The following is a 13,941-nucleotide window of genomic DNA, read 5'->3' as shown; positions in this document are numbered from 1 at the left end:
AGGCGCCACACCAACCCCTGCGTTTCTCCCCTTGCCAGGGACACCGGCAATTCCTTGGATGCAATGGGAACCCCATTTTTCCACCTACTTGGAAGCAGTGGGCGGCACGCGATATGCCCCCATCAGGAAGAGGGCGATGCTATTAAATGCGTTAGGGGTTGAAGGTCAGCGCATCTTTGCCGGCCTTAAAGAAATACCTGCAGCCGACCATGACGTCGAAGACGACGATGTTTACAAAGAAGCAACTCGTCGCATCATGAAGAGATTCACCAATAAGGAGAACATTGTACTGCACAGGCTGAGATTCTACACTCGCAAACAGGAAGGGAGCGAACCCGTGGATGACTACATCACCAGGATGAGGGAACTTGCTTCTCTTTGCGCCTTTGGAGAAAATGCAGAACAGGTTATCTGCGACATGCTCGTTGTCCACACCAACTCTAGGAAAGTACAGGACAAACGCATCCAAGAAAAGGAGGTCACCCTCGATAAAGCCATCCAGATTGCCAGGGCAGAGGAAGAAACCTCCAGCAGACGCAAGGAGGCGGGAAGTCACCTGCCTGTGCCCGAGATGGTGGCGCTACAATGGAGAGGTCGCAGAGACAAGCATTCCCGCGACGGCCCCAAAGACAAAAGTCCCAGGAAAAAGGAGGCACCGAAATGTTACAGATGCGCCAGCTCCAAGCACATGGCGAACGACCTCGACTGCCCCGCCAGGAATAAGGAGTGCTCCAAGTGCGGACGCATTGGCCACGGGGCTCCGGCATGCATGTGGCGGGAGAAAACTGTTTCCCGTGTTGACGGTGACTGCACCTGAACTGACGATGATGAACTACAGGACAGACCCATGGTTGTCATGGTCAATGCCCCCCATGCCAGAAGAGAAAAGCCCCACTGCACCATTAAAGTGGATGGAATGGAAACGCGCGTCATGGCTGATTCGGGATCCAACCTCACCATTCTGCCCATCAACACGTACAAGGAGATGATGGGACAAGAAAAAGTGGAGATTAGATCAACCAGGCAAAAACCGACCGTGTTTGGAGGGGCAACGGTCGACCTGTTAGGCTACATCAAGGCCCGGATCGATTTTAAAGGGAGGTCTACCACCACCAAAGTGTATTTTTCACCCAAAGGTCCAGCCGTGCTGGGGTGGGATGACCAACACAAACTCAGCATGAAACTAGATCCCAGCACTCCGGAACAGGTGCTCATGATCTCATCAGGAGCAGCGCAAAACTACAAGGAGATCTTTCCAAACCTGTTTTCCGAGAATCCGGGAAAAGTCAAAAACTTTGTCCACAAGATTCGGCTGAAACCCAACGCCACCCCAGTCAAGCACAAAGTAAGGGCAGTACCTGCCACCGCAAGACCAGCTTTGGATGCCCACCTGAGGAAGATGGTCGAAGAAGGAACCATTGAAACCGTAGAATCCTCAGAGTGGCTGAGTTCGGTAGTATTAGTAAAGAAAAAGTCCAGCAACGACCTCAGGATCTGCATCGACCTGAGAAGCCTGAACTTGGAGGTGATCACGGATAGCTTCCCACTCCCCAGCATCAATGAGATTGTCCTCATGATGAAGGAGGCGGCCATTTTCTCGAAGCTGGACATGCGTGATGCCTATCACCAGATTCCTCTACACAAATCCTCCCGCCCCCTGACGGCGTTCATCATTCCTTTTGGCACCTTCCAATACACCCGCATGCCTTTCGGGTTATCATCCGCAGCATCCTCATTCCAGAGGATGATGAACTCCCTGCTTAAAGGCCTCACCAATGTCTCATTCTTCCAGGATGACATCCTGGTGTACGCCAAAGACAACGAGACCCATGACAAGGCACTCAAGTCAGTTCTGAGCAGACTTCAGGAGGAAGGCATTCACCTACGCCATGAAAAGTGTCTTCGGGGTGAACAAGGTAGAATATCTTGGGTACTGCATCTCGAGTGATGGGGTAAGCCCCAAGAAGAACCTCATGGAGGCCATTACAGAAGCACCGGCGCCAATGTCCAAAGAGGAACTACGCTCATTCTTGGGCCTAGCCGAGTACTATGCCAAATTCGTCCCCAGGTTCTCTGAGACCACGTCTCCCATGAGGGAGCTCCTGAAGAAGGGGGCAGCGTACTCTTGGGGCCCAGAACAGGATGAGGCTTTCAGCGAAATCAAGAAAAGGATTCTACATGCGCCATGTCTTAAACCATACAACCCTGAATGGGACACCTACATCACCACTGACGCCAGCGCATACGGCCTAGGGGCCACCTTGACCCAGAAGAAGGGCGACACTGAGAACATTGTGGCGTTTGCATCCAAGGCACTATCCTCATCCGAGAACAATTACTCTACGGTAGAGAAAGAGATGTTGGCATGCGCCTGGGCCGTCGACTATTTCAGATCAAACGTATGGGGGACAAGATTCAAGTTGATCACCGATCACAAACCCCTAATTCACATGTTGAGCCCGGGCGGCACCAAGACGGCCACCCCCAGACTGGCCAGGATCGCCGCAAAGCTCCAAGAGTACACATATGAGATACAACACATTGCGGGCTGGAAAAACGCACAAGCGGACTGCATGTCCAGGCTCCTGAACTAAAGCGCCCCCGGCACCACATTCCTGGAAGACGAATGTGTCGTTGCTTCCATCTGCGACTTGAGGAACGTCGAGTACATGGAAATGAGCGAGCGCCACTGGCAGGAAGAGTTCGAGCAGGACTACGCCCTAAGGCACGTAAGCACCTGGGTTCGAAATGGATGGCCCAACGAGAGAGCGATCCCCGAAGGCCTTCGTCCCTACTGGAAGGTGAACGAGGAAATCACCGCCATGAACGGTCTCATTCTCAGAGGTGATCAAGTCATCCCACCCAGCGGAATCCGCAAAGTCATACTGTGCAGAGCACACTCGGGCCATTTAGGGTGCAACATGACCAGACGAAGGATACGCGACGCATACTGGTGGGCAGGCATGGACCAGGACGTACGGCAGATGGTCGATAGGTGCCATGAATGCTCAAACAGCGACAAGCACCTAGCCATGAGGCAAGTCCCCATGCTGCCCACCGAAGTCCCCAAAGGGGTGTGGCGAAAACTGGGGCTGGATTTCATAGGGCCGCTGGACAACATGCCCCCAGAGCACAGGTACGGGATAGTCATGGTAGACTATTTTTCCAAATGGGTGGAAGCTGACTTCACCCCAGACATCACCACAGGACAGTCATTGAAACACTCACCGCCATATTCCAGCGGGAGGGCCTGCCCGAAGAACTCGTCACGGACAACGGAGTCCAGGTAGTCTCCAGAGAAATGGAAAAATTTCTCAAGCTCAACAACATCAAACAGCGAAAAGCAAGTCTATACCACCCACAGGCAAATGGCCTAGTCGAGCGGGCAAACCGCTTCATCAAGGGGGCGCTACAACTGGCTCACGCCTCAGGCCTGGACCCATACAAGACAGTCAAAGAAGCCGTAGCGGCCCACCGTCTCACCCCCAACGCCTTCACAGGTGTTTCACCTTTCCATCTGCTGAGGGGGAGAAGGGCAGCATCCTCACTGGTACCACCATGGCTCCAGCAAGTGAGGGCCGACGAAGACGTTGACATGGATGACATAACGTGCCGCATGCAGCGCAACAAAGAAGCAATGAAAGCACAGGGGGATTTGCGCCGAGCCGCTCGACACACACAAGTCAACAAAGGGGATCTGGTGAAGATACGACTTCCCCACAAGGACACCTCCACTGGTTCCAGATACAGCAGTCCCATAGAAGTCATGGAGAGAGGGGCAAACCACATCTGCACCAGCATTGGCAGGAGATGGAATCTAGAAAGGGTAGCCATGTACCGCAGGAAAGAAGACACTGAACACTCGCAAGGAGACACTGGAGGAGATCAAGTCTGCCAAGAGTCATACGAGAACCATCACCTCCCGAGTAGAGATACCATAGAGCCGCACCATCACAACGACTTCGCAAGCCCCATTCCCCCAACAACACCCAGGGAATCACAGCAAAGAGCTGGACAAAGAGAACCTGAATCACCAGCACCCTCCCAAAGACACTTCATCGATCCAGCTCCATACCCCGATCCTGGAAGGCCCCAGAGAGAGAGAAGGAAACCCAGGAAATATGCGGACTTCATCATGGAGTGACCACCCATCGTTTTTCCCAGCAAAGGAGGTGTGTGGGGACATCACATGATCGCGGGAGCGTGTTCTCGCGAGATCTCGCGAGACGGGATCTCGCGAGCCCACGCTCCGCAGGAAAACGTTCCCGCTTCAGAGTTGGCGCTCGGCCAGCTGAACCGGTCACAGAGGAGCGCTGCTCCTGATTACAGGATATGAGGCAGTGAGTGACAGAACTCACACCACAGCTTCTAGGGCGTAACACCACAGCCACAGGAGGCTTCATGGGGGCCCTAGACGTCTACAGCGTGCCACCGGTGAGCACAACCTTTCCACAGTGAATCAACTGGGAAAGCACAGGACTTGATCGCAATGAACTGTAAGTAAGCGCCCAGAATCACCAAGCCACCTTAGAGCCTTTCTCCCTGTTGTCAGTCAATAAAGACTGTTAGAAACCCTACAGCGTCCTGTCATCTATTTAGGCCACAACAAACCTTTTTATGTGTTTGCTCACCTGTATGTAACATAACCCCTGGTGTAAGGAAAGAGAGGGGTTGGCCCGTCGAACCAGGTGTTGAGGAGAGCCGATGGAGAGGCAAAGGTGGATAAAATGGGGCATAGGAAACAGGAAGGTGTTGGCTATTCTGGTGAGGTTAAGGGAATATAGGGATGACCAAGAGACAAGTAGAGGAATGACAGTGTAGAGGAGTGTGGAGGAGATTTCTGAAGGAGTGTGCAATATAGGGAGGACCAAAAGACAAGTAGAGGAATGACAGTGTAGAGGAGTGTGGAGGAGGATTTCTGAAGGAGTGTGAAAGTGGAGGAATTGGTTGGTTAGATAAAGTGGTACTTGGATTTGATTGTGCGTGCAAGGTGTGTGAGTGGGGCTTACAGAAGGAGAGTAGTTAATGAGAATGTGACTGAAGGAGTGAAAGGAGAGTGACTGTGGGAGAAGGTGTGAGTAGAGCGTAGTAGTAGTAGTGTGGAGAATGATAACAGTGCAGAGAGGGGGGTGGTAGTAGTAGTGAGGAGAGGAAAGTGTATTAGTGGTGTGGAGAGGCGAGTGTAGTAGTAGTGCGGAGAAGGGCGAGTAGTGGCAGAGGGCAGAGGAAAGTAGGAGTAGAGACAGAACATGAGAGAGACAGAAGGGAAGAGTGAGAGAGGGAGAGATGGAGATGCATGAGAGGTAGAAGGGGTGGAGAGTAGACAGAAGGAGAGGAAGGGTAGAGCATAAGAGATAGGAGTATAAGAGTGTGAAAAGGAAGGACCAAGCGGGCCTGATTGTCTTGAAGATGCCTTTATTTAAGATACATGGCATTGGGGACCTGGGTTAGGCACCACATATATTGTCCCCAGAAGGAGACAGTAAGAAAGGACATTTGCACTTAAGCCACCACCAGACATGCTGAATCCTAGACAGTAGGGGTTGCTGATTTCTAGAGACCAACATGGGGTTGAGGGAAGACTCGGCTAGAGTGGGAATGGCCCATAATACACAAGAGAGAGAGGGGTGGCCCTTGGCAAGCCCCTTCACAATTCTTCTAAAATAAGCACTAAAGCATTTTCCAACAGTTGGTGTGCTCTTGCGGTCATCTTTGACACCGGTTAAAAACAATAAAACTGTCAGTATGAACTGGAAAATTGTACAGGAAGGTGGGTGTTATTTGGAAAAAGTTTCAAATACACTGGAGCTCATTTTACTGCAGGTCGTAATTTGGCATCGGGGAGCCGTTACGTGTAGACATGCATGTACGTGGCTCCCCGCTATCAAATTTTGGTCATTTGCACGGTGGAGTGCGAATGTGCATGGCAAAAGGCAGCATTGGCAGGCAGCGTTTGCAGTTACAATTAAACACTGCCTACTAAGCACATGGCTGGTAGCATTTAATTGTAATTGTAAAGGCTGCCTGCAGACTTCACATGACAGACAGAATTTACAATGGATCCCAATAAAGTCTACCTGCTTGCTGCTGGCTCATAAAGCCGACGGGCTGCAAAGGGATCCCCAGCATTTGTGCCGGAATGAAAATGCATGCCTATACAAATATGCCAGTGAAGAAGGGACGCGGTGGAAATGAACTTGTGTTCCGCCCCTCCTTTTCGCCATACAAATGAATGAAAATGGGGCGTGACGTTAATGGACGGCGTAAATGTCTTCCGCAAGGATTTTACACCTTCCATTAACGTTATGCCCCAATGAAATGAGCTCTGCTGTGTCGATTTCAATTTATCGCCCTCATCTATTGCTTGGAGACGGTGGAATTTTCACAATCGTTTCCCTATTGTACTTTTACATTTATTTTTACGGGTGCGTGTAATGTCAAGCATCCTCTGATGTCTAGGATCCGGTGCTGCCTGACATTCCCCATCTCCTAACTGGGCTGTGACTCATAAAGAAACAAAAGGCCCCAGGGAGGCCTCTGCAGCAGGGCTACATTAGCATCTGTCTACAAGCCCGGGAGACACCGGTGTAATGTGTATTTTCTGCAAAGTGGAGAAAAATCGGTTATTCTTTCTCAACAATGCACTTCTTACACTGTCAAATCATCGCAAAAAATGTGTACGTGAGGTTCCAATTAGCGCTCGTGTGGTGTCCCTAGCAGTGGCCCCTCGCTACTGAAACTCTGCGTTTTGGGAAACTGATGTCCCAAGCAATTAAAGAGAGGCCCAATGTGAAGCTGTGCGCTGCACTGGCTGCTGGTGACGCACGGAGAAAGCGATGTTCTTCTCACAAAAAGTGGGGAAATATCTGTGACCATTTTAAGACAAACTTGTACAACAGTACACAAATGCAAAAGGGGGAAATGGGTGACATCAACAGATAGGGCAGGGCCAGGTCCGACCATAGGAAGCCCAACCAGGAGGCAGAGAACTTGGCACGAAAGCACACAAACACTATTGTTATAAAGTCTGGAGGTGGTCATTCATGCTGGCACTCACACACAGACCTGCTGTTAATCTTGTGCTATGTACATTGACATGAAGTACAGGATAGGGACAAGGAGGGGTATTGGACTTACATACATAGAGGATAAACCCACCGGCCATCCTACCATCCCAGCTCAGGCCCCCAACTGACACTCTCAGAAAATTCACTTACAGATCCACCCAACATTCTCCTGAGGTGCATTCATCCATCAACATACTGACAGCAGGCACTCCAGGCCAGTGACATAACATGACAAGACTACATTACAACAACTATCTAATCATAGCTTGCATACAGGACACAGTGCTTGGGCTTTGTTGGTACAGGCTCAAATGACCAGATTCCTCCCTGAGGTGATGGACACACCACATGCAGACCATAAGCTGCACAAGTATGTAGTCGAGTGTCTCATAGCAACCGTGAGCACCACAAGCCCATGCAAATTCACATGCAGCACTTTGCAAATGCCATGTAACACAGCCAAGAATCTGCCACCAAGACCTTACTTCAGAATCTGAGACTTTATAAAAAGCCATTCCTTCATGCATCCATGTTTGGTTAGAGCATGAGTTTCCTGCGTCAATGGTATTGCATCTGGCAATCCATTAAAAGAGTGTATGGATCCCAGGGACTCCTAAGGAACTGATCCCTGGGAAGCTGGATCTGAAACAGTGAATTGGGGATACACCTTAGTGACAGGTCACCCATCCAGGGTATAAAACATGCTCTCACCTGGCATCATCATCTCGGGCAATAAGAAGGCGCATGTGACTGGTGGCAGAGGCAGCCCGGAGGATATCCACAGCCCTGTGAAGAAGGAGCAAAAATGACAGAGAGACGTCACAATCAAACTGGAGCACTGACTTGCAGGCACTGCATTTTTATTTGTGCATATTGTAATTATTGATCATTGGGAAGTCACGATGATCTGTTATGACGAACGCAGGAAGGGTGGACGTCCGAATTTCAGTAAACCAATAATGAGACATAGTAAGGAGACGGAGACTAAGCAGTGGCGTAACACAAAATGTGGGCGCCCCCTGCGAGCCATGGTGAGGGGGCCCCCTAACTCAGCAACAAATCACAGGTTACGCCACACTCTGGGCCGGCCTAGATTACCACGCTTGCGCAATACGCACAAATACACAAAATATGCTGCAGGGGTACACCACACACTGCACTAGGAGAAAGATATAACTATGTGTTTTAATACATTATACAGCACACTTTCTGAGAAAAATTGGCCAAAAGGCCAGAGCATTTGCAATTGTTTTGTAGGGTAACATCAATCCAAAAATCCAATACATGCAAGTCACCAACTGTGCCCTGTAACATTCATGCTTTAATTAATAAGATGCTTTGCTATTAAAAATGCCATGCCACAATGAAAACATGTCCAACTGACTGCACAATGTAGACCAGTCTAGACACGTAATAACATATTACAGTAAACCATGTCAGGCCACATTTAGGCATACCTAGACTGGTTGCACCAAAATGCCAGTCGAAGTAATAACACTTATCATGGCTATTTTATCACAGATTCCTTAAAAAAAATACAATGCTGCAGTAAGAAATGGCTAGACTGGAAGCACCCAAATGCCAGTCCAGCCAGGTAATTACACTCAGCAGGACTGCTTTATCAGAAATGCGCAGTTAATAAAAAGTCAAGCCAAACTAAGAAATGACTAGAGTGGCTGCACCAAAATGCCTCTCTAGCCACTAATACCACATGTCATGCCTGCTTAGCCTCGACATGGATGACCATTATGATATATATCGCACAATACTCGTCCCATCCCACCCCTCTCGCCCCCCCACACATCACCTCTACCTCCAACCCCCTGCCCCAACCCCCAAAATCAGCTTCTTGGCCCTTGAATTACCCTCACATCCATTTTCCTGTCCCGGTGCTTGCGTATCAGGCTCCTTGCCTCCTAGGTAAGTACTGGGATGAGGAAGAGTGGGACTAGGAATAATGAAGATTACAGGTAACTAAGCCAGGCATTACCTCCATGGCCCTCTACCTCATCCAAGTACTTGTGTATGAGTCAAAGTGCCTCATACACAAGTACGGGTACAAGGAAGAATAGGGCTATGAGTAATGAAGATTACCAATAAGTAACCAAGGGATTAAACACAAGTAGTGATGCAACACCATTGAGCTGACCGGGCTTTAAGCCTCTCACCCCCCCCCTTGAATTTATGGACTAGGTTGACTCCACCTGGCTGACCTACAGAGCCGTTGCCGGACAGAACAGGACACAGATGTTAAACAGCACCTGGGTTTCGCTGTTAACAAAGGCACAGCAATTACTAATGTAAAGCATTTCACTATTAGTACCTGCATTCAAATGCATAATTCTTTAGGCAATGTAAATCTTAATGTGGGTTTAGTACTTGCATGCCAGGGAAATGCCCCCCCACGCCCCTGAAATGTAGGTTTCGTTGTGCTCCTGAACACAAGCACACACACCATTCACCATACACACATATGTACACCAAGCCATCCATACATTGAAGTGTGTATCCTTTCACCATACAGGCACACCTAGGCAGCCACCCATACATTTAAGTGTGCACCCTTTCACCATACAGGCACACCCAGGCAGCCACCCATACGTGTGTGCACCCTTTCACCATCCTGGCACACACACTTAGGCAGCCACCCATACATTTAAGTGTGCACCCTTTCACCATACACTCACACAGGCAGCCACCAATACATTTAAGGGTGCTCACGTTCATCATTCAGGCACACCCAGGCAGCCACCCATACATTTAAGAGTGCACCCTTTCACCATACACTCGCCACGCACACTCAGTCATCCATACATTTAATTGTGCACCCTTTCACTATACACTCACACAGGCAGCCAGCTATACATTTAAATGTGCATCCTTTCACCATACACTCACGCAATCAGACACCTCTACATTTAAGTGTGCGCCCTTTCACCATACACTCAAACAGACAGCCACCTATTGATTTAGCACACACACCATTCGCCATATACACACATGTACACATAGCCGCCCATACATTTAAGTGTGTACCCTTTCACCATACAGGTACACCCGGCCAGCCACCCATACATTTAAGTGTGCACCCTTTCACCATCCTGGCACACACACTTAGGCAGCCACCCATACATTTAAGTGTGCACCCTTTCACCATACACTCACAAAGGCAGCCACCTATACATTTAAGTGTGCACCCGTTTATTATTCAGGCACACCCAGGCAGTCACCCCTGCATTTAAGTGTGCACCCTTTTACCATACACTCACACAGGCAGCCACCTATACATTTAAATGTGCACCCTTTCACCATACACTCACACAGGCAGCCACCTATACATTTAAGTGTGCACCCTTTCACCATACAGGCACACTCAGGCAGCCACACATACATTTAAGTGTGCACCCTTTCACCATACACTCGACATGCACACCCAGTCACCCATACATTCAATTGTACACCCTTTCACCATACACTCCCGCAGGCAGCCACCTATACATTTAAGTGTGTCACCTTTCATGTGAAGTTATTCAGGCACACCCAGGCAGTCACCCCTGCATTTAAGTGTGCACCCTTTTACCATACACTCACACAGGCAGCCACCTATACATTTAAATGTGCACCCTTTCACCATACACTCACACAGGCAGCCACCTATACATTTAAGTGTGCACCCTTTCACCATACAGGCACACTCAGGCAGCCACACATACATTTAAGTGTGCACCCTTTCACCATACACTCGACATGCACACCCAGTCACCCATACATTCAATTGTACACCCTTTCACCATACACTCCCGCAGGCAGCCACCTATACATTTAAGTGTGTCACCTTTCATGTGAAGTTATGATATGTTGCAGGAGCCGATGGACTCTCCACGGTCTTGCAACATTGTAGATTGATACATGTAGAGGTGGTCCTAGGAGAAGCTACCAGATATGGTTACCCAATAGCAGAATTAACCCTTATAGGATACATTACATAGATCGCCTAAACTGACCAATGTTAATGCCTGATTGGTTAAGGGGACAGAACTTGGTTTTGTGACATCACACCTGGATAAAACCACATGACACACATTCAGAAGACAAGATCCTTGGAGAATTCCTGTTTTTCTAGTGTGACCCCTGTCGTTTTCGTTAGATAATAAAGACAGTAAACTTTGCCTGATGGCTGAGTCTTCTGTTCTTGTGGTGGGGATTTTTTGATGGGCCTGAGTGTCTCTCTGCTGATAATTGGGATGACTGCCATAGGGCCCCTGATGCTCCTTGGCAAGTGGTAGCAAAGGGATGGTTGCTAAGACCTTTCGGCAGTGAGCTACCTCCTCCTGCCGCATGCCTGAGGTGCTGCATGGTGACCCACGTAAATCGACACCTAAATCCACACATGGGAAAAAAAACGAAGAGGTCGTCAGGAGCCACTTTTGTAGGAAATTCCTGCCCGCTTCCTGTGGGACGCCTAGCAAACCGGACAGCAGAGTGGCAGCTTGTGGGAGAGTCGGTGTCCGTGGGGCTTCAGTGAACCATGGAGTGTAAGTGTAGACTCAGCTATATGGCAAATGTGGGGGGAAGGAAATGTTTTATGTTGCAGTTTTTGTTTTGTATAAGGATTACTTGTTCTTTAGGTGGTCATTTTGGGTGGTCAGTTTAGATGGTCAGCTTAGCTTGCGGATCAAAAAAAAAGATAATAATGGTTTCCCTGTGAGTTAGGCAATTTAGCTTGCTTCATGCATGATAATGTATGGTTTACCTGTGTATAGGTGTTAGCGGGAGATGCTAGCTTATATCAGGGAAGGCGGTTTCCTAATTTATCTCTGAGATGCATTCCTATATGGCGACGCTATAGAAGAGGGACCATATGACTTCATGGTTTACCCTGTTCCTGAGGCAGGAAGACGACCGTGTGTGTGTGTTATGTCATGTTTGCCGTTGTGTTCAGGTAATTAATAGCGGGCATATATATGTTGAAGAGTCAGGCATCAATGCTTTTTCTCTAAGGTATTGGTGACGTCACCTGCAAGGTTGTTTAATAGGACTTGAGGTGTACTGGAAATGGTGAATTTGAATGGTTAGATTGTTAATCGAGTTTAAGAACCAGTGCAGTGCCATTGGGCCGGCACTTGAGAAGCGCACAAGTGGAGTTGGGATTTGAGCCTTCAGGGCGAAGGACTGCAGTGGGGCGGTATGTGGGGGCATGCCCACGTTGATGGTGGTGAGCCAGAGTGGTTAAGGAAAAGATTTCATTGCATTTTTATGATTTGGAGACATGGCATTTGAGAGGCAATACTGAGATTCTGAATTGCAAAATTGTAAGATAAAGTGGAGGTATAGAAATCCTGATTTGAGATCAAGTAAGTAGTAACAAGTATTACATAAGGTGATGGGAATGAGGGATACAACTCTTCAACACTTCTGCAAGTCCCTCCTGCAGTATCAAGACAAAATATGCAAGTATATCGCGGAATGGACTCATGATACCGAGGGCAAGTTAGCAAAGCCATGGCCAAAAGACAGGAGCTTTTCCAAATGTGTGCAGCAACAACTGACCACTTATTTATGTGCAGCCTATAAGGGGAACAAATTAAGCAAGCGACTGGCCATATTAGAGTTATGGAAAATGTTTCAGGACGAGGAAGGAAACTCAATCCAGCAGCATTGGATGCTGAGTCAACGGGATATGGAAGGAAAACAGCCCTCGGCTCCATTTCCTCCTCCTCCTCAAACCACAGACGTCGATGCAGCAGCAGAAAGTAAGGGATTTTACCCGTAAAGGAGTTAAAAGCAGCGACAGGATACACCAATCCCACTTTCATACCTCCAGCGTAAGGTGGCAGAGATGCACGTAGTGGTGCAAAGCAAGAAGGTAAAGGAACACAAGATATCAGCAGTGAATGTAAGGAGCTCAGTGAGCTGCAAGCGATGCTAAAGGAGAATGACTTGGGGAAGACAGGGCTTAGCAAGGGCCAAGAATTGATAGTTCCAAATGAATGGGTAGGCGGACAGATATTGTTCAAATTGGATAGGAAAGCCACAAGTGAGCAGGGCATGTGGGGAAGGAACTACTGAGTCGTAAAGACACAGAGGAGGAAGCTAAAGAATGGGTGCAGATAATGGAGGAAGCACATAGAAGGGAAAGGGAAGAGAAGGAGGAAAGAAAAATGTTGCAAAAAGAGAGAGCGGGCAGAAGCACGAGAAAGAGTAGAAAAGGAGAAGAGAAAACAGAGAGCTAGAGGTTAGAAGTCGAGCGGCTTGTTATAGAACGCTGACTCAGGGAAGAAGAGGAGTGGAGGCGCGAGAGGGACACAGACGAGAGCAGAGAGAGACGCTCTTTGAAGGCGGTGGAGATTAAGACAGATTTGGCATGTTTAAACGATGAGGATGGGGAATGGATACAAAGAAACAAAGAAGTTTAGGGAAACTCTACAGTAGTAAGAGAAACAACACGGCTGCCCCACGCACAGATAGGAGTGCTACTGGGCCCTCATTGAGGTGGGGAACACAGGATTACAGATTGAGCCAAGGGAAAGCAGCGGGAAGACCCAATGTTAAGGAGGCTTAGCTTTGAGGATGAGAGAGAAGGGGACAGTGACAGTAGTATCGGGACCATGTGGTCAGATGAGGATCAACAGGAGGGTGATGACGACAAAGAGGGAAGACCCTCTTGCCACTCCAGGGAAGCAAGCCCTGATAGACACACAGTATGGGGAGGCGAAGAAGAAATGGAAAGAGGAGTGGAGGGTGACTGCCTCATCCTATGGGTGGATTGTGCTGTGCGTATGATATGACTCAATATGCGTAGAGGCTCAGGGCTCAGCCCAGATTGAAATGGACAGAGATGCTAAGGGCATTCACCACAACTAAAGACTTGGGG

The 13,941-nt window shown here is 48.8% G+C and overlaps 1 protein-coding gene across 3 annotated transcripts in view; it reads right to left on the bottom strand.

The window, feature by feature from the left end:
• Positions 1–13,941, bottom strand: part of LOC138567624 (syntaxin-binding protein 4-like) — an 839,836-nt gene that overhangs the window by 494,588 nt on the left and 331,307 nt on the right. For all 3 annotated transcript variants that reach the window (XM_069646045.1, XM_069646044.1, XM_069646046.1), the window contains one exon: positions 7,779–7,853. In XM_069646045.1, coding sequence (XP_069502146.1) covers positions 7,779–7,853 — 75 coding nt within the window. The remainder of the gene's footprint in view (positions 1–7,778; positions 7,854–13,941) is intronic.

The sequence above is a fragment of the Ambystoma mexicanum genome, chromosome 2p (assembly GCF_040938575.1).
Source record: "Ambystoma mexicanum isolate Mex_15411 chromosome 2p, UKY_AmexF1_1, whole genome shotgun sequence".
NCBI classification, from domain to species: Eukaryota; Metazoa; Chordata; class Amphibia; order Caudata; family Ambystomatidae; genus Ambystoma; species Ambystoma mexicanum.
This window is presented reverse-complemented; position numbering and strand designations above follow the sequence as displayed.